This window comes from Nicotiana tomentosiformis, chromosome 7, assembly GCF_000390325.3.
Source record: "Nicotiana tomentosiformis chromosome 7, ASM39032v3, whole genome shotgun sequence".
Classification (NCBI taxonomy): Eukaryota; Viridiplantae; Streptophyta; class Magnoliopsida; order Solanales; family Solanaceae; genus Nicotiana; species Nicotiana tomentosiformis.
The window spans coordinates 91,221,419-91,242,663 of NC_090818.1; the positions used below are offsets into that span (position 1 = coordinate 91,221,419).

Sequence of the window (21,245 nt, forward strand, 5' to 3'; positions counted from 1 at the left end):
TTTAATTGGCGATGAATATTTTCTGCCGCTAATCCGTCGCTAATATTATTGACACATATTTGCCTTTCTTTTGGTGACGAAATTCTTTTGTCGCAAATCTGTCGCATCCTGTTATTCTATATTAGTTATAGCTACGAAGAAAATCCGTCGCAAATTATATTTTTCTTATTTTATTTAATAAAATACATATTGTAAAAGCATATATAAGATACTCTTAATAATAACTGAAATTCATAGAAATTAATATTCGACAAGATCCAAAATAGATACCAAAATGCAAATGTATAATTAAGATTAAAACATTTACAATACTAAAATAAAGTTCAAACAAAAATAGTTAATTACTGAGATACTAGAGAGTGAAGGTCCTCATCAGAAAGCGATGCATGAACCTCGTTAATACCAAAATATCTACAATACCAAAACAAAGTTCAAATAAAAATAGTTAACTACTGAGAGACTGGAGAGTTAAGGTCATCATCAGAAAGCGATGCATGAACCTCGTTAATATTAGTAGTAGGAGGAGGAACTGGAGGTGCCATAGCTGATGGGTGATCGGTATGATTATCTTGTACATGTGATGGTTAAGCTATCAATCCTCTTACTCGCTCAGCCAACACAGGAAGCATGTGATCAGTCAGTACAGGAACCATATAATCAGTCAATGCAGGAATCAATCGCATCACTAACTCATCCAAATTCACCATCGTTGCTGACTGCGCATTCAGAGGTGCTGATGATGAAGAAGCATCAGATCCAGAAGAGGCACGAAGATTCGGCCCATAGAAATATTTTGCTTGAGATCCAAGACCATAAATTCTTCTCTTCTTTTCCCCTCCTGCGGCTTGATAGAATGCTAAAGATTGATCAATATCAGATTGAGTTTGTGTTTGTTGTTGTAATATTTGCTGATATTTTTCCTGTAAATACCATAATAATTAGTGAAATTCATTAATGATGAAGCTGAACATAAGGGAAAAATAAATGATAAAAGCATAAATAAGTTAACTGTTAAGTTATTCATTCAAACAAAAGTTAGCAAAAATCATCTTTAGGACTGAAATAGGTGCTAAACAAGTAGTTCAGGTGGGACGTTAATGTCATATACAAAGTCAGTAAAATTATAGGATTTTGGACTTACTTGTACAAGTCGGGATTGCTCACTAACAAAAGATTTTTCATCATGACCATGTGTATGGACGTGCAAGTGTAGCTCACTTGGTGTTGGATCTCGACCCTTTTCAATAGCCTATACAAAAAACAAAGAACTTAATTTCCTTTGATAAGGTGAAACAGTTTACTAATGGAGGTACCAAGAAGGTATATAACAGTAAACATTTATTGAATTTTAGGTAGGTTCTTGGTTTACCATTTGATAAGTGTAGCTGCAAAATCCAGTTTAGTTCTGTTCTTCCTATTTTATATTTGGACTTTTTGATTGAACTCAGCTTATGTTATGTGTAAGAATCAACTATTGGTGCAGTATATTTCTCGTAAACAGTAGCAGTATATGATGCTACTATAAAATTTGAAATATAGGACACAGCAGGCCAAGAGAGATACCACAGTCTTGCTCCAATGTATTACAGAGGAGCTGCAGCTGCTATAATTGTTTACGCCATCACAAATCAAGTAACTTTCTCACCTGATTCCAACTATTCACTATAATTACTCGATATTGCTCTGAAAATATTTGCTAGCATGTGAACTTGTTAACTTAGTTTCTCAATTCTTTATTTAATAGAGCAAAAAAGTGGTTTCAGGAGCTTCAGGTGAAAAAGTGGGTGCAGCTGAAAAATTAAAGATGCTTCCTGTTATTTGCATACATCACAAATATAACAAAGCCAGTCTAATATAGAGCAACAAAACTTAGCAAATATTACTACTAATAGTACGCTACTGCTCCTCTGTTTCACTCAACCTATTAAGAAGCTGAAATATGTATACTGAATTCTAGTGATTACCCCTTACGAAGAATATACTTACAAGTCTCTTGCGATGTTCCCCAACGGTGATAGAGCCGCCCGTGTGAGTCCCAATGGCGACGGCAGTCCCACCGCCATAACGATTTTTTGTATTTTTTTCTGAGTTTTTGACACACTTAGGATCCTTCCATAGTTCCATCCAATTGTCCCACATATCCTTTGGAACAAAATCTGGTTGAACTATATCCTTATCTTTTTTATTTTGCATATAAAATCACAGTACCTTCTCGCTGCCTTACTTCCCCATAGGCGCTTCACTTCTCTATCAATCAAAGAATCCCAATAAAATGCCTTCTGAAATAATTTTGTAAAGTAGTAACATTAGCATACTATCTATAAAAGTTAATACACTATGTAAAATCAATTTGATGGAATGTCATACCTTGAATTCTCCAAAGTAAAATTCTTTTATCTCTTTTGGGACACCTTTCCAATTGATTCCATTAGGATGAAGTTCATTCTTGAAATTTTCATATATATACTCAGAGAATAATCTAGAAGTTTATAACCTAGACAATTTGAAGACATTACTTGAAGGCTTATCATAAATCAATAACAGTATATAAAACAAATAGTAGAAACATGGACTAACCCTGTAGAAGAAAGAAAAACAAGAGTTTGCTGGCCAAGACTACCGTTGCACTCACCTTCACCTATTGCATTGCTTTGAGTAGATATACCCTCACCTATTACATTATTATGTGATATACCCTCATCTACTGTGTTGCTCTGATTAGGTGTCATCGGAGATGGTTCAACATAGACATGTGGGGTACTATTATTACCTGATATTTGAATTGGAGGAGTACTACCATGACCTAATGTTTGAACTTGGTTAATATGACTTGGCCCACTTGAAGAACTCGTACTACCTTGTTGATGAGTAATTGTTGGAATGGGAATAGTAGGAATGTTCCTATGAGTAGCTGAATTACCCCTAGAAGAGGACTTGCTTATACGTCCTACACTACTTCGACCTCTGCCTCGAGTCATATCTGTAAAACAAATAGTGATAAGCAAATTGAAAAAGTAGCGAGCAATACATGGTGCCTGTCAGAGATTCAGTTGTGAATTACTCTTGAGAAACTTTGTAATTGCTTCTTAATTTTAACATCACTTGCTATGAAATCAGGTCTGTCTTTCTGTGGCCAGAGAAAGAACTGAAAAACATTGCCAGTGCTATTTTAGCTATTTTAAAAGGATTTTAACATCACTTGATTCATTTTAGCTATTTTAAAAGGATTCTGTTTGATTAAATAAAGTAGATAGATTATGTAAGCCCTCTCAATTCCCTACTTCATAGCAGAGACATCAATTGTTTCCTTCAAAAAATTGGCGGGCAATTGGAGTTATTTAATAAGCAGTATATTATTATGTCCTAGTGTCTAGTTGCTTAGGTGTAAATATTATTCTAGTCAATCAATTTGTTAAATCAGTATGATCCCAGCAGAAGCAACACTAGGTGAATTTAGTGCAGGTGAATACCTGAAACTCAGAAGGTTCTTTATACCTGTGGTTGGAGAGCAAAAACGCAAAAAGATTGGTAGAAGTTTAAAATGATGCCAATAGGTGAAAGTCGAGCTAATGTACTAGACTGGAATTAACACCCTGCAAAAATAATAGACAGCTAAGTAATTCGTGCAAAATCATAGAATTATTTTAGACTTTCGGTTTTATAGTAAGCAATGATTTAAGAAAATGAATGAGAAGCTTGGACATTAAAGACAACAAAAAATATACATATACATATATTCTTGCACATAAGTTATAGCATACAACACAGATTACTATAAATAAAATACAAAGAGATATAGTAGCATAATTTTTAACACACTAGTCACTATCTATTTCTTCTTGTAACTCTTCCTCATCCTCCTCAGTTTCTTTAGTTTCATACTCTTCTTCAGTTTCATGATGCTCTGGCAATAATCCATCATCAAATGGTTCATCCATTTCAATTATCTCCCCATTTGGATCATGCAAGATTATACTTTCATCAACGACAATATTCATATTTATCTCATGGACTTCAACTTCATCAACTTGGAACGGGAGATTCGATTCTGAAAATGTTGGCGCTTCCTCATCGGGTAATTCTACAATATTCCGAGGTTTGACTTTTAATACAGATAACCAATCATCCTTGTCCTTTTTCTTGCTAGGATAAGACACATAACACACTTGAGTTGCTTGCATCGCAAGAATAAAAGATTCATATTTCTTAAATCGAAGACGATGGTTAACATCGACCAATTTGTACTCATTGTGCTTTTTAACACCAACATTAATAGTTGGGTCAAACCATTCATATTTGAATAACACAGTTTGCTTTAAAGGTTCTTCACGGTATTCCACTGGTATAATCTCTTGTATCTTTCCATAGTAGTCACCAACATTTGGATCTGTGATACAAACTCCACTATTCATTGTTGATCTTGCACTACCATGACATTCATTGTGAAATTTGTATCCATTAACAAAATACACTGAATGGAATTTCACACTTATTAATGGTCCATGAGCAAGGCTTCGCAAGAATTCATTCTTATGATTACAGCGAACCTATTTACGAAAAATTGTAAGACTTAGTTAAATTTCACAAGTTAACTTGAGTAAATTATTTTATAAAGGAAAATGATTATTTGAGGCTTACATATCCCTTGAACCATTCAGCGAAATATGTTTGGAGGCTTTCATCCATTTGATCTTGAGATAGATTCGGGAGTGCTTCTTGCAAACGTTCCACGTACATACTTCATTTCAATAAAATAAGTTAAAATAGGAATTCACGATATATGGACACGTTTATCATATTAAGAAAGTATAACTTTCAAATGTTACCTCACAAATGGCTCAACTTCTTTACAATTTAGTTGAATATAAGTTTGGGCAGCCTTGATTTCGTCAAGGGATAAATTTCTCTTTTTTGCTTCTCCCCATAGTCGACCTGGACGGGTGAATATTGATAAATTTCCTTCAAGATCTTTCATAACACCACCATCATCATTACGTGTCACATTATGATTACGTGTCATGACATGAGGTTCAAAATAATGAGAAAATAATTGTGTTGACTCTGTCACCAAGTATGCTTCACAAATGGAACCTTCGACACTGGCTTTATTCCCAATCATTTTTTTAAAGAGTTTCAAGGTACCTAAATGGATAAATGGATGGACCAGTAAATTAGAAAAGTCATGTGTAGCATAATTTTATAATTAGGACATAAAATTTTTATATTTACCTCTCAAAAGGATACATCCATCGGTATTATACAGGACCAGCAATCCTTGCTTCATATGGAAGGTGCACAGGTAAATGTTCCATTGAGTTAAAGAACCCAAGGGGAAATATACGTTATAACTTACACAAGATTTGTGGGATGTCTACCTCTAATCTCTCCATTTCAGCAACTCATAGAGTGGTCGAAGAAAGATCTTTAAAAAATAAGCTTAATTTTGTAAGTGCTTGCCACACATTATTAGGAAGTAGCTCAGGAAAGGCAATAGGCATTAATCATTGTATGAACACATGAAAATCATGACTTTTCATACCAAATAACCTATACTTGGTCGTGTCTAGACATCAATTCAAATTCTAAACATACCCATATGGAAACTTCAAACCTTTCACCCAATCAAACAAGATATCTATCGATGACTTGTCTATTGTATATGCAGCTTTGGGATAGCTTCCACTTGCATTCTTTGCCAAATGAGGTCGATCACAGTATTCTACCATATCTAGACGTACTTTTGGATTGTCTTTGGTTTTGTCTTTAACATTAAGAACTGTGTTAAAAACTTTATCAAAGACATTCTTTTCAATATGCATGACGTCAAGATTATGTCGAATCATGTCGGAACTCCAATAAGGAAAATCCCAAAAGATACTTTTTTTTCCATCCACAAGATTTACACATTCTCCGATTAACTTCTTCTGCATCCAGCTTTGTCACTTTCCTTGTCCCCAATTCACTAATTTGGTTCAAAATTTCCTCTCCCGTTCTAAAGGTTGGTGGTCTCCTTTTGACGGTCTGACCTTTAAGAAAGTTTTTACGATCTTTCCTAAATGGATGATTTTGGTCAAGAAACATTCTATGACTGTCAAACCAAGATATTTTTCCACCATGATGTAATCTAAAAGATTGTGCTTCCTCCATACATTAAGGACATGCTAACTTCCCCACGGTACTCCATCCTGATAACATAGAATATGCAGGAAAGTCACTGATTGTCCACATCAAAGCTGCCCTTAATTGAAAGTTTTGCTTTTTTGAGAAGTCAAATGCTTCTACACCCTCCTCCCACAATAATGTCAGTTCTTTTATTAGAGGTTATAGATAAACATCAATTTTTTGCTTAGGATCGGTTGGTCCTGGAATAATGACAGTTAAAAACATATATGCCTCCTTCATACACATCCACGGAGGTAAATGGTATGAAGTGATAATCACTGGCCAAGAAGAATATTTCCTCTCAGATTGACCAAATGGCTGAAAACCATCAGTACATAACCCCAACCTCACATTTCTTGGTTCAACAGCAAAAAAAGAATGAGTTTCATTAAAGTGCTTCCAAGCCTCAGAGTCTGATGGATGACGCATTACCCCCTCCTCGTGTATATGCTCATGATGCCATCTCATGTCAGCTGCTGTAGCATGGGATGCATATAATCTCCGCAATCTAGGAATCAAAGGAAAGTAATATATTTTCTTGTAAGGCACCAATTTTCCCTTACGAGAGCCGACACGGCGCTTATATCTCTTGTAGCCACAAAATTTACAAGATGTGAGGTCTTCGTCCTCACCCCAATACGACATACATCCTGAATTACAACAATCAATCTTTTCAATGGGCAAACCCAAGCTATACACTAGCTTCTTAGTTTCATAATAGTTATAAAGCACTATGTTATCTTTAGGTAAAGCCTCTTTAAACAGTTCATCATTTGGTCATAACCCCTTTGTGACAATGAATTCTCCTTTTTAATGTTTAACATCATAGAAACTACTGCAAGTTGAGAGATAGAAGAACCAAGATATAATTCTGTATCGGCAGCCTGTAGCAAATCATAGAACTTCTGGGATTCAGGATTAGGCTCCTCCTCCATTGAAGGTTCATAAGGATGAGATGACTCAGGTTCAACATTACTATCAAATTGCGAAGTCGAACCCTGGCTAATATTGGGCCCAACTATGTCAAGAATCATTCTTCGGTATGGATTCTCATATCCAAATGTTGGTTGAGAACCACCATTCAAATTACCGCTAGAAGACAACTCATTAGTAAGGCATCGTTCCCCTTGATATATCCAAACAAAATAATTCTCAACAAATCCAAACTTCAAAAGATGTAATCTAACGGTTTCAACATCCATGTATTTAATGTTGTGACATTTTTTACAAGGACATCTAACATTGTCACCAATCATGCGATTTCTTTGAGAACATGCAAACTGGAGAAATTTAGCCACACCGGATATGAAACAAGAATTAATACCCCCTCGTCCATCCAACCTCTCATACATCCAACCACGCTCTAGATTCTCCATTTTTCTATTTAATGTTAAAATTAAAAAGACAAGCAAATATTATTTTTTTGGTAAGTAATAACACAAGAATTAAGTAAAGAGAAGATATACTTAACCTTACCAAACACCCAGTACTTCCTTTTTATGCACGAAGGAAAGAAACCAAATACATGGCAGCAAAAAAACTCAAGTAGTTACTTTTATTTTATAAGCCATAAATTGTTAAAGAAAAAGAATATCACAGATACATCATGAAGTTAATGTAAGATTAAATAGATCACAAACACATCAGAATATCACAAATACATCCCTAGTAGTCACTATATATAAACAATCTCAAATACATCATAACATCACAAATACATCAGAAAGCTAATGTAATCTATGTGAATATTTTTAGATAACTAAAAATTATCTCGCATCCCTAGCAGTCACTATATGTAAGATTAACCATTTGTGAAAAAGCTAAAATTCTAAATAACATTGACATTTTATTTTAAGAAAGCGCTAATAAGAACAAGAAAAGAAAGGAGAGAGAGAGAGAGAGAGACAGAGAGAGAGAATAAAATATATGTCAACAAAATAAATTAAGATATATTTATAATTTAATAGAAATATACCAATACCTTAATTAATCCATGAGGAATCTTTGAGATTGTTTCGTTCCTTTTCCTAAAATGAAGCTGAACAAATATAAATTTAGTCAGATGCATGCAAAAAAAAATACCACATAGATTTATTATGCAATATGTAGAACCACAAAGGTACTAATAAATTTATTACAGAGATTATATTCTTGTTTCTAACTAGTTTCAGAAGACAAAATCAGGTATTGATGCAAAAAGCTACACAACTCATATGTCAAGAAAATAGGAAAAGAATGACAGTCACTATCATGAAAAGGCTACGTATGAAGGCAAATCTGCTGAGAAATAACAAGGTGATTTAGGGACTTTATTGGATGAAAAGAAGAAGGCTGGTATGGTGTCGTCTACTGTTAATGGTGGTGATCATATGACTGAGAAGATAAATGTAGAAGGAATGGGCTGGCAATCATCAAAACTCAATGTCACAATTGTTTGAGTTGCTGAAGTTCAAGTGGGGCATGGGGTTTCTTAGAGTACACCAGCTGTTCGGGTTGCTGTTATAGGTGTTAAGGAAGCTATTAAAAATGTTCCTAATGTAGTTGTAGTTCAAATTGAAACTTGACAAATTATTGAAAAGAAAACAGCTGGTGAAAATATTGTGCCGAGGAGTACGGATCAACGAAAAACTTATGATAAATCTAAAGCTCCTAGGGATATTCCTGCAGCTACTGCTTTGGGGAGCAGGTGAATGCTACTAATGTTGCTTGCCTGCTTGGGATGTCGATCAATCAATTACACTTAAAAAAATGGATGTTGAAGCTGAGCAATCAGGCAACCATAGGGATATAGAAGCAAATGTGCAGGCTGGAAATCTGTTGCAACAGGAAAAGGAAAAAACAGGACATGAAAGTGTTCAAGTGGCTGAACATTCCAGTAGAATTTCGGCTGGGAAGATTGGTGCATCTACAGCCAGCTTGAATACCTATAAATTGAGCAACAATGAGGAGAAAAATATGAAGGAAGGATGGACTCCAGTAGCTTGCAAAAAGACTGCTGCAAGTAAAAAACAATTGGTCTAGATAAGGTGTTATCAATCCTACGTTAAGAAAAGATTTTGTTCTATGTTGTTCTCATATGCTTTTTTTATTGTTTTCAAGTAAATGCAATTCTTAGTAGCAAAACTAGTAATAAAAGACAAGAAAAGATTGATCCGTGGCTACTGGGTGTTATCAATCCTACGTTAAGAAAAGGACAAGAAACTCCTTACATGATATACAGGATGTATAAAAGAGTAGCAAAACTCCAAGACTACTAGTGCTCGAGTGAAGAACTGGTTACTGGGTAGATGCTGGAACGGGTTGATGTCAAAGCAGTCTTAAAAGCAGGACAAAACAACATGAAAGTTTAGCAACAACGTAGAGTTTTGCAGCACTTCACCTTGAAGAAATTGGAAATCACGCAGATCTCAAAACACCTAAATTCGATTTTAATAACCAAATATCACCAAAATTGGTATTAATCAAGAGTTCAACACAAAAGAATAAATAGTAATAACAATAAATAGTAATAACAATACATATTTATGCACAAATGAGATATATCCCAAATATGTCAACCTCTACTTCATATTTAACTTCACATACTACAAAGAAAAAGGGGGAAGATACGAAAGCTTGATTTATTTTACATCAACCAAAGCCCTAAAAATTTTAATGTAGAAAAATTACTAATAAACAGAGAAAGAAGTAGAGACATACCAGTATTGTAGAAAAGAGTTGATGTAGTAACGCATCTAGGAAAATTAATGGAAGATTAGAGGAGAAGAAGAAGAAGCAAAGGGGCTGGTTTCTTAGTGTATTCTTCTGTGAGAAAGAAAGACCTTATTTTTTAGAAAGGGGTTGGTTTTTTGCTAAAGCAGAACACTTATTTTGACGTAACTTTTTTTCACAAAATACCTAGCAACAAAAACTTTCCGTAGCAACAAGGGTAAAGATATTCTCATTAATGAAAAATATTAGCGACATACACACTTCGTCGCTACATCCGTCGCTAATATGCAATAAATGTTGTCACCAAATTTTCCTCACATATTTTATTGCTAAAATGAGGGCGCCAATTTTTAGTGATGGACTTTTTATTTTGTCGCTACATTAGATACTAATTATTCTATTTACCTTTTTTGCGTTAAATCTCTATTTCCGTAGTTAATCCATCGCTAAGTAGCGACGGGAACATATTTGTCGCAAAAATCCGTCACTAAATCGAGTTTTTTTTGTAGTGTAATAATGTTTTGACTTCAAGTCAAGTTCAAACGAAGTCTATTATTCTACAATTTGTGAAATATCTCTATGTGCCTTAGATTTTTAATTGCTCACATGTGTACTACACACCTTGATTTGAATTGTTGTTGTTGGTGATGATGATGTTGATGTTTGAAAGTAAAAAGGTGATCATGAAATACTAAATATGTCCAATGTACCAAGAATAATTTTATAATTATGGCTATTAGTGCCAATGAAATGAAATGACGTGAAAGAAGTATGAAATGCGATGATTGATATAGAAGGTTGATGTCTCGAATAAGACAGCCTAGTCGATCGGGTTGTGATCGGACACCATGCCGCACAAATGGTGGTGATTGTGCTGGAAATTATAATTGAAATGGTGATTGTGGCCGATGTCCCTAATGGGTAGCCTAGCCGATCGGGTCGTGATCGGACTCTGTGTTAAAGATGGCGGTATTGATATTGAAAGTCATTGTGGTTGATGTCTCTAATGAGATAGCCTAGCCGATCGGGTCGTGATCGGACTCTGTGCTGAGAGTACAGTGGTATTGGTATTGTGAATAATGGTATTGTGAACAATGGTAAATCGATACTAAAAATCTCCCAATGTGAGATATGAAAATTAATTTGAATACTGTCTTGATCCTAAATTGAGGTTTGATGTTGATTAAGGCTTCCATTGATATTATGATATTCTTGTTTGTATTATTTATCATTCTATTGAGAGGGTATTTTGTCATTCATACTAGTACTATTCTATATGTACTAACGTCCCTTTTGCCGGGGGAGCTGCATCTTCAATGGATGCAGGTGGTTTCACAGCATGAGGCATTGACTAGTGATAGAGGTACATCCTCTTCCCAATTGACTTGGTGAGCCCCACTTCATTTCGGGGTCATATATCTTTTATTCCTCGTGTATTGTGTTTAAGGTATAGCCGGGGCCTTGTTGCCGGCATTATCATAGTACTCTTTTGTATCTATTAGAGGCTCCGTGGATATAGTGTGGGTTGTGTATTGGTGCTGGAAAAGTCAAACTATATCATGTTGTAGTTGTATTGCTTGTTCCATTTGATACTCTAAAAATTATGAAACTTATGGTAAGAAATTGGTATTGCAGACATGATCATCTTATTGTCTAATTAACGAAATGTGTATCCAATTTATTCATAGATGAGTTTGGATAGAAGAAAATCTAATAGGCTCGCTCGGCCGGGTTCACTTGGTTGAGCGCCGGTCGCGCTCCCCGATTTTGGGGCGTGACATTTATAGGGCTTTGTTTGGCTTGCTCGATATTTGATTTGTCTTGTTAAAGGTAAGTAACATATCTAAACTTGGATTTGAGGGTAAATATCCCTGGGAAATATGATATTTGAGATGGGTTGGGGGTGACACACGTGCTAGGTGATGGGCGCGAGTGCGTGCACCGAGGTATTCATGATCCGAGTTGTTCTTAGGTTATTGTATGCCTTGATTTGATATCATGCTTCTTTGATATCATGTTTTATCTATTTATATGACTACACGGGACATTATTCATGCTAGAAATCATGTCTAGACTACATGCTCAATTGTTTGAGACATGATAGGGTTATTTTTGCCATGTTGAGCTATTTGCCTCAGTTGTAGTCACACTGTACAGTCATGATAGTCACGTCTGCATGTTGTATCTCTGCCTCTGTGCACTTTTGATTTGTTGTCTCACATGTTATTGGTGTCCTTGTACGTGAAACGAGTTTGAGCTGTATTGAGCCATATTGTGATATTCCGTGTTATATTATTGGATTGTGTTTCTATCATGATGTCTGCATATTGAGACTTGAGAGGATCAATGACCGATGTGGGCCATAGAGCCGTATTGATAAGAATATATGGATCGGGTTTCACGCCTTAGCAGTTATATTGATGTTGAGGTGACGCATATGCTAGGCCCTACATTGGGCTAAGTTGTACTATTTTAAGGATACGCGTGCACCAAGCCCCACTATTAGGACTATATAATTATGATTAGCGCTTGGGTAGGATCCGTCCCTCCTGAGTCTTACATGCCAGCAATGGGCGCATACACGGTCTTTTATACATGTGCTCGATGATGGGCAATTATTTCAGGCACCCGTACAGTGCTAAGTGCTATTATTTGAGTGATCCATAATGATACTGTTGATTTGACTTATATTTATTGTGTGTGATCAAGTGGGGCATTTGATCCAGGCACCTAGAGTGTGATAAAATTGTGTGAACTTAATGATTTCACTATGAGACTGATTTCTTGACATGTACATTTTACATGTAGGAATAGAGACATACCTTCCTCATGCTAGACAGTGATATGACATTTGATTACTTGACATGTATATTCGACATGTAGCCATAGAGATATACCTTCCTCGTGCTATGCGGTGATACGATATTTGATAACTTGACATGTATATTTGACATGTAGGCGTATAGATGTATTTTCCTCATGCTAACTAATAAATGAAAGTCTTATCTGATGTTGTAATTAGGAAAAAGAAGAATTCTCTTGATAAAATCATGTTTAATTGATTTCAGTGGTAAGATTTAGACTTGGACTATTATACTTTAAAAGCATGTCTACTTTCCCGTATCTGTGAACGAGCTGAGCATTACATCTCTTGGGTTATATACCTTTATTGTCTTCACTATACTATTATGAATTGTTATTGGCTATTGGTGATGGACACTGACCTTCTTCCGAGCTTGATGGAAGTCTATGATCTTGTGTTTTAGTCACTTCTTGCACTCTAATTTACTGCACTTTACTTGTGTTTGAGCTTTAATTGATAGTGTTTTGCACTTATTGTGTGCTTTATGCCTTGTAGGAGTGATTCTGGGCTATGTAGATGTTTTGGAACTAATTCGAGCTATTTATAGCTTTGAAGTCTGAGTAAAAGCCCAAAAGATTAAGCCGGGATCATGTTCGGGGGTCTAGGATCACATCTGGACGTCAAAAATCAAGGAAGAAGCAACAACTGAAGAAATGCACTAGTGCGATGCGCGGGGCGATGCATAGTGCGGCGCATTAGGGTAAATTTATGTTATAATATTGACAAAGTTCTGAGGATGGTTTTCTGAAGTCTGATAGAAAAATACACTAATGCTAGGCATAGTGCGTAGCATTAGTACAAAATTTTGTCAGACACACTAAGTTCAGAGAGTTTACGATCGTGAAAATTGCACTAATACGACGCACTAGGTGTAGCATAGTGCGACGCATGAAAAGCATTAAGTTTGCAAATTTTCCTATTTCCATTTGGAAAGGGAGATTTCATCTAGGCCCGACCCTACTTTGTATAAATTCATGGGAAAATGTTATTTTCTGGACTTCTGACACATATTCGACTTAAGGAGGCTAAGGAGGAGTTGGAAGAACACAAGAACAAGGATTTCATCATTCCTTCCTCACTCAAGATCCGAGTTTGGATCGAATTTATGTTTTCCTATATTTTAATTATATTTGTGATGAATTGCTCCATATCTATGGGGTAGTTCTCTTTAGGGTTTGATGGATTTGGTGTATTGATGATTGTTTGTGGATTATAACTCTAGTTTTATGTATTGAAGCATTTTTTGGATGATTTAATTGTTGTATCTATGTTCACTAGTTCATGTAATCTAGAGAGGCGTAACTTGTGATATCTTTTCATTATCTTGTTGGTTGAGTTCATTAATTCTTCTTAGTAATTAAAAGAGGCAAGGTGAATTATTGATTAAGCCTAGTTAGGAGAATAATCGAGAGAGGTGCTCCTAAAGACCAATCTACTACGCGTTCTTGCATATCTTCATGTACTTAAATTTGTTCATCTTGTGAGGTTAAGACTTAATCGAGAGAGGAGTGTTTTCTGAACGTTTGAACTAATAATTGAGTGAATTCGAGAGACTCACTTAATATTAGAAGTGAATTACCTAGAGTTTGATCCCAAACAATTATCTTGCACCTTTCCTATCAATCCCTATTTTCTCCCACTGATAACTTCCTTGCTTACTTTTGTTGCGATAGTCATTAGTCAATAACTTTAGATTCTTAGTTAACTTTAGTTAGTAATCATATAAATCTCAATTGTTGATTCTCCTGGATAGCAATCAAACTAGAAACTAAGAAAATACTGTTTAACTCCAATCCATGTGGATACGATATTATACTATACTATCTTTGACTAGCGAACATAATGTAAGTGTGTGTTTTGAGCTAGTCAGAGCTCGTCATTGCTTTCAACCTGAGGTTAGGTTTGTTACTTATTGAGTACATAAGGTCGGTTGTACTCATACTACACTTCTGCACTTTGCGTGCAGATCTTGGAGCTGATGATGTTGCGTATGGCAGGAGCTGGCATTGAATATGTACCTACATTCCGGTGATAGCTACCATTTTTCCTTGGTAGATTTAGATTTTTGAAATTTGGTTTATGTATATTTCGAACAGATGGTGTATTTATTTCGTACCAACTTTTTAAATTCTAATTCTTAGAAGCTCATGACTTGTATTTACTCATTTACTCTTATTATTCTCATATGATTTGTGTTGAATGTTACTTGGCTTACCTAGCGTGTTGGGTTAGGTGCCATCACGACTAGTTGGATTTTGTGTCGTCATAAGTTGATATCAGAGCTCTATGTTCATAGGTTCTACGAGTCATGAGCAAATCTCTAGTAGAGTCTTGTGGATCAGTATGATGACATCCATACCTATCTTTGAGAGGCTACAGGGCATGTAGGAAAATTTTCCATCTTTCTTTCCTTATTGTGCGACATTAATTCAGCTTGAAGTGTATTTCTTTGAACTCTTCCCATTAACTCGTATGTGATATTGAGCACTCGGTATCAGTTGTGCACTGATGGCTTATGATGTCATGGATGAGGTGCGAGATGTGTTCTCTATGTTGTGGTGTTCGGCTAGTCTGGAGGAAATGAGGGTAGGTTTAGACCACAGCATGGACTCAGTGGTTTCAGTTGTGTGAGTATGTACTTTTGGACTCATATATCCGGTAGTATCCTTAAGGGAGAGATTGGTGGCTTGATGAGTGGTTGGATAGATATATGATGAGTATGATATGGCTACGGGATGTGTTCAGTAGCTTGGATGTGATAAGAAGAGTTTGCTTGGGATGTAAAAACGACTATTGGGTGCTTCATTTCTATCTTGATGTGTTGTACAGTCTCGATTTATGAGTGAGTAGAGGGATCTTTCATGTTTATCATGTGTGGGATGAAGTAGACTCTTATGTCTCATTGGCGAGTTTAGACTCGGGAAGATTAAGTGATCGCATAGTGATTATGACCGTGATGGGGTCATAGAGGGGTGCCAGTTGAGGATAAGCAGGTGGGTTATCTTCTGCAGGATGTTCTGCGATTGTGTGATCCCTATAATGTTTCAGGGGAGAGTTTTTCTTCTACCAGTGGGTTATATGTGTTGCAATTGGGTTTGGATCGCTTGAGGAGGTTGGCTCGAGTATCACAAGAATGAATGTGCGTTTAGCAAAAGATTTGAGGTATTTTATGATTAGTGCTACATGAGTTCAAGAAGTATTTTGTTCAATTGCAGTGCGAGATTATGGCAGTAATGGAGTAAGGGTATTGTGGGTTATTGGATGTTGTGATATATGGCTTCAAGCCAAGCACGGGAGGCTACTATCGATGATCAGATTGCATGGCCATGTGTTACGTTAGTTTTGGTCTGAGGCATACTTGTAGATCAGTTATGACTTGAAGAGGTTGATTTCCAGAATGACTCGAGTAATGAAGTTTCTGGGTGCATGATGTATTACACTTTATGGACACGGAAACCTTGAAATGATTTGGGTTTGTTATTTGTTATGAATGTAATGTACTAAGAAAAATGAGTCACTCGGTTGCGTTAAGGTGGGGTTACTTCTTTAGGGTGTTTGTGTGCTAATAGAGCACATATCGTTCGACTTGTTTGGGTGGTGTATTTGAGATTAGAATAGGGTGGATGACTCTCAAGAAGGTTCTAATGGGTTCAATATTTATATATGTCATTTGAGTAATTTCCATATTTGTAAATGGATAAGATATGAGATTTAAATTGGATGGTGTCGAGACTCACGGTATTTCTGTATCATTATGGATTCTACGTTTTAGCATCAGAGAGGTTAAGGAAACATCGTCAGATTCACATAAGGTCTCTTTAGAGTGGGTATCTCGGATGCGGTATTTTTGGGTACCTACGAGGGTATACAATGGCTTATGGTCTTTAGAACGATGAGGTTTCATGCTAGGATATCTTGTAGCGAGCTTTAGGTTAAGGATTATATCATACTGGCAAAGAGAAGTGTTAACTTGAAGGCAATTTGGAAGGAACTCAGACAAATAGGAGGAAATCAGACAAATAGGACAACTTGGTAGTAGATTGGATCAACATGGTAACAAATATGATTGGTTCTATTTGTTCTTATGATGCGGCAAGACCTTATTGATGTTTTGTGGAAATACTCTTGGGTTTGGTAACCTGCGTGACTTGTTTGAGTTAGAGGGATTCAATTCTGATGAATTTTGTGTTGTGCTAATGGGTTTTGAAGAGTTCTCTATGATTTTGACCATGGCTTGGGGTATAAGCTTTCTACAGGCATCATGAGTGTGTTGCACGTTGTGTTCTTTTCGTGGATGGGGTTAGGTGGAAGTTCTTGGCTGATGGAATATGTATTCTATTGGTGATTTAGAAACGATAATGGGATTATCGTGTTTTTTCATATGATGGCATGATAGATCTGGTGCGACGTGTGGGATTGAGATTTACATGTACAAGATTGCGGTCAGTTTCAAAAGGAAGGTCATGAGTTCTCCACAGCACAGACAATTTCAGATGTTTAGAAAATGTTGGTACTATTTGGTATCACCTGAGATGAGTGTGCATTTCATAAAGGTGCATTGTGTTTTTACTTGCGGATGCTGGACTGGAATTATGGTAATCGCATGGTTGATCGACTGTTGATGTTTAGATTTTTCTATGTAGCATAGACGAATTATGGAAGTATTTCTTATGAGATAATTTTGCATGAGATATGTGTCAGTCATTTGGGTGGTCGAGTCACCATCAGATAGAGAGATTTTTGTATTCTTGTGATTTGGAGACTAGGAGTCTCATAGGTGGACTATTCCTTGGTTGTAGACTGTGAAGATATGGCCAGAGTTAATCAGCTGATGGCATGTGCTATGGATAGGTTTCAGTAGATCTTTGGGAAGGTTACCTACTCATTTTGGGAGGATAGAGATTGATTTGGAGACCACTGGAAAGCCTAATAGAATGTGTATTCAACATTGACTTTGATTTGTTTGCTCAACACAACTATTGTTGAAGGGTGTGTCATCGGTTATAGTTGATCTTATTCGTGTCGTATTTGTTCCATGAGTTACTCTTCTATGCTACGATGGGTTGCGAGACTGTTAACTATGTAAACATGATACAATTTTGTTTGGGCCTTGTAGCGAAATTCAAGCAAGATGGATTTTGGGTTGTTGAATGGGGTATTGCGCCTTGGTTATAGTTTTCCTATTTGTGGTATATTGTTATATCCGTTTCTCCATGGTTATCATCATGCACATCATGTATTTGTTGTTCATATGCAAATGGTTGTTGATTATGAGCATCATGGTTCGAGGTATTTCATGTGGACCGGTATTTGGATTGGGTCGTGCATCGCTGCAAAGTTATATTGGGATATGATCCTTTGTGTTTATCTTGTATGGTTTGGTTCTCCTTTGTGTGATGGGTTCATAGCAGTGCACTTGTGGTGGTATATGTTGAGCTTGCAGAACGGTTCTCTCATTTGATTTTCTTTCCATTTTTGGGTATATTTGAAATGTTGCATGTTTGGTGCACGAATTGCACATTATGTGGCTATAGATGGTATTGGCATGGCATGGCGGTTAAAACGATTGTACTGGATAAGGTGAGGTTAATGAACCTAGAATGAGTGCTATCGAATTTGATTAAGGTATGTTTGGAAGAATAACGCTTCTACTCATCTTAAAATTTGGTAATGATTCTTATCGGGCGAGAAAGCTCTACAACATGCTGATATGATGAGTGGTTATGAGTTTTTATGTGTTTCTGTCACGCCCCAAACTCGGGGAGCGCGACCGGCGCTCAACCGAGAGAACCCGGCCGAGCAAGCCTATTAGACTTCCTTCCACCCAAACTCATCCATGAATAAAGAGGAGATGTACTCCATTAATCAATCAGTGCAAAGATTTTATTAACAACTTACTTTTCATTCCCATTAGCAGTTTCATTCATAATTTTCAAAACATTACGAGTTTATAGAATTAATGAAAAACATGATTTCCAAGTATCAACATTTCTAGTTCAATTCCCAACATCGACCATAACCCACAACCTGTCTACGGAACCTCTAAGTACAATAGAAGAGTAATATGGAAATGCCAGCAACAAGGCCCCGGTTATACCTCAAAACACAGTACATGAGAAACATATACATGACTCCAAAATGAAGTGGGGCTCACCAAATCAGCTGAAAAGAGTGTAATGCTATCACTGATCAATGACACCTGCTGTAGAACCACCCGCATCCATTAAAGATGCAGCGCCCCCGGCAAAAAGGACGTTAGTACTGTCAAATAGCACTAGTATGTATAGCTAAAAATCCTCTTTAAAAATAGAATGCCCATATAAGGAAAGGCAACACATAGAAACAGCAAGTCAAAATCCACAATATCCAAATACTCAGTTAAACATAATAATTTTCAAAATAAGAACTTCATATACAATTTTGGTTGGGAGATCATTAGCACCGATATACTACCGTCTTGGTTAGCACAGAGTCCGATCACGCCCGATCGGCTAGGCCATCTCCCCACGAGCAATGTGGTTTGACATGTGATGCGAAAGAAAGTTGTTACCAAGAGTAGTACCACTATATGCGCAATATGGCGTCTGATCTCCACCCGAGCAGCTAGACCGCCTTCCCACATATGCCATGCGGGTTGACTTTTCCAATCCACAAAGATTCCAGTTTCATCCCAATTAAGGGGAATAATATTACAATCCACCCCTACACCGGTACGTGTAGTTTCAGGTGTGGGCCTTATGACCCACCCTTCCTCGATTTTGCTAATGATGCTCCCAAAAATATTTTTGATTTGATTTGCAAACAGAAATATCATAAATACAATTGTACTCACCTCAACATCTTTCACAATGTATAAATTCTCATTAGTATTCCCAGCCATTCACAACGATAATATTTCCTTGGCTCATTAGGCCATTCACAAGATTCTTTATTCCTGGCACGATGGCCGTATTTCATATTCCACACTTTCACCTCTTTCAATTTCAAAGATCACCGTCAAGTATCAGCATATATGATATCTTAGAAATCATATACTTCAAATCCATTTGAAATGAAAACTTCAAACACAAATGGTTTCTTCCCAAAGAATGAGGCATACCATCCAACAATAGAAACACACATGAAAATCATAAACAATCAATACACCATTTATTCTTACAATGCTCTTCCCTAGCAATGACAATGTATCAGTTCAACATATGAGTATATAGAACTCGAATCACACTAGATATATTTATAAAGCAAAGCATTAGTTAAAGCAACCACTAATGGGCATGAATTGAGTACAAAAGCTTTTAGGTAATTCTATCTTCGAAGTCATTTTTAAACAATTGAGTCGAGGCTCATTTCATATCCTTTATCACATCTTCTCAAATCATTTACACTACTAAACAGAATCATAACTTAAATTCTTGGCACGTTGGCCACACTCTATATTCCCAATTAACTTATTTAACTCCCAACCATCTTTATAGATTATCAACAATAAGACATTTCCAAATCAAGCCTTTAGGTACACATATGAGCAATTAAGAGTCTTAAGAATATTGAGATTTTCTCACACAATTTGGCATACTATCTTTCATTGAAACACGACTCAAAGACATAACCTTTTAATACGCAACCCATACTTTGAAACTTATGAAAACATTATGGAATTCAATTCCAAGAGAGAAAGTTTAGCCAACATACCTTAATCGAGCCTCCTTAACTCTAGAATAATCCGAAATTCTTAGCAATCCCGATCTATTTTGAGACATAACAAAATTGAACCATAATTAGGAATATATTCATGGTCTCAGCTCATTTGAGCATTTTATTAAACACTAGGTGTGTAAATTTGACCACAAGGTTCTTCTACAAGATTTTCTTCACTCCACAACCCAATCCTTACTTATTTCAACTCAATAATCTTTCCACAATTCTTATTGGTACATGTATGTATAAATAATAATCTCATACCCATGAATCATACTTCTAATCAACCATCTTCTACCCAAATTCGAAATTGAAAACTAGGGTATGGAACCTTACCTCTTAGATAAAGAACTTGTGGGTTTTCCTTGTTAATCTTCCAAGATTTGAGCAAGACTTGATGAATAATTAGCCTAGGGTTTCCTATCTCTCTAAAACACTCTCCCTTCTCTCTAAAACATCAGAATTTTTGCTCAAAAATGACCCTTCGCGTGTATTTAACGAAGTAGGGTCGGGTTGTAAGAACCCAAAAATGGAGCTCCGAAATAGGTTCTGCGACCGCATATGCGACCGCATAAAGGATATGCGGACCGCATAAAGGATATGCGGACCGCATATCGGTTGCATAATTACAGACCAAAATGATCAAAAATCTGTCAGCGTATGCGATCACTATGCGGTCTGCATAACTGTTATGCGATCGCATAATGCACCGCATAACAGTTATGCGGTCGCATAGTCGACCGCATAATTGCCCCCAGACTGGCCCTTCTCCTGCTCACTTCTACGGCCATTATGCGGCCCGGAGAGTGGT

The 21,245-nt window shown here is 36.4% G+C and overlaps 1 protein-coding gene and 1 pseudogene across 1 annotated transcript; both read right to left on the reverse strand.

Moving 5' to 3' along the window:
- Nucleotides 1-265: 265 nt before the first annotated feature.
- On the reverse strand, nucleotides 266-7,542 carry LOC104119206 (uncharacterized; annotated as a pseudogene).
- On the reverse strand, nucleotides 3,704-10,117 carry LOC104119207 (uncharacterized). The gene is made up of 5 exons (XM_018778642.3): nucleotides 9,862-10,117; nucleotides 8,144-8,200; nucleotides 4,827-4,932; nucleotides 4,639-4,738; nucleotides 3,704-4,547 (listed from the first exon to the last, which is right to left on the reverse strand). Exons 4-5 carry the CDS (start codon nucleotides 4,735-4,737, stop codon nucleotides 3,819-3,821), a joined length of 828 nt encoding a protein of 275 aa, XP_018634158.1. The 5' UTR covers nucleotide 4,738; nucleotides 4,827-4,932; nucleotides 8,144-8,200; nucleotides 9,862-10,117; the 3' UTR covers nucleotides 3,704-3,818.
- Between the last annotated feature and the right edge of the window lie 11,128 nt (nucleotides 10,118-21,245).

Excerpts from the sequence above, each read along its gene's own strand:
- LOC104119207 (XM_018778642.3), bottom strand. The coding sequence starts at position 4,737 with ATGTACGTGGAACGTTTGCAAGAAGCACTCCCGAATCTATCTCAAGAT. Across the intron at positions 4,548-4,638 it reads CTGAATGGTTCAAGGGATAT|GTTCGCTGTAATCATAAGAA; the intron begins GTAAGCCTCAAA and ends TTTCGTAAATAG.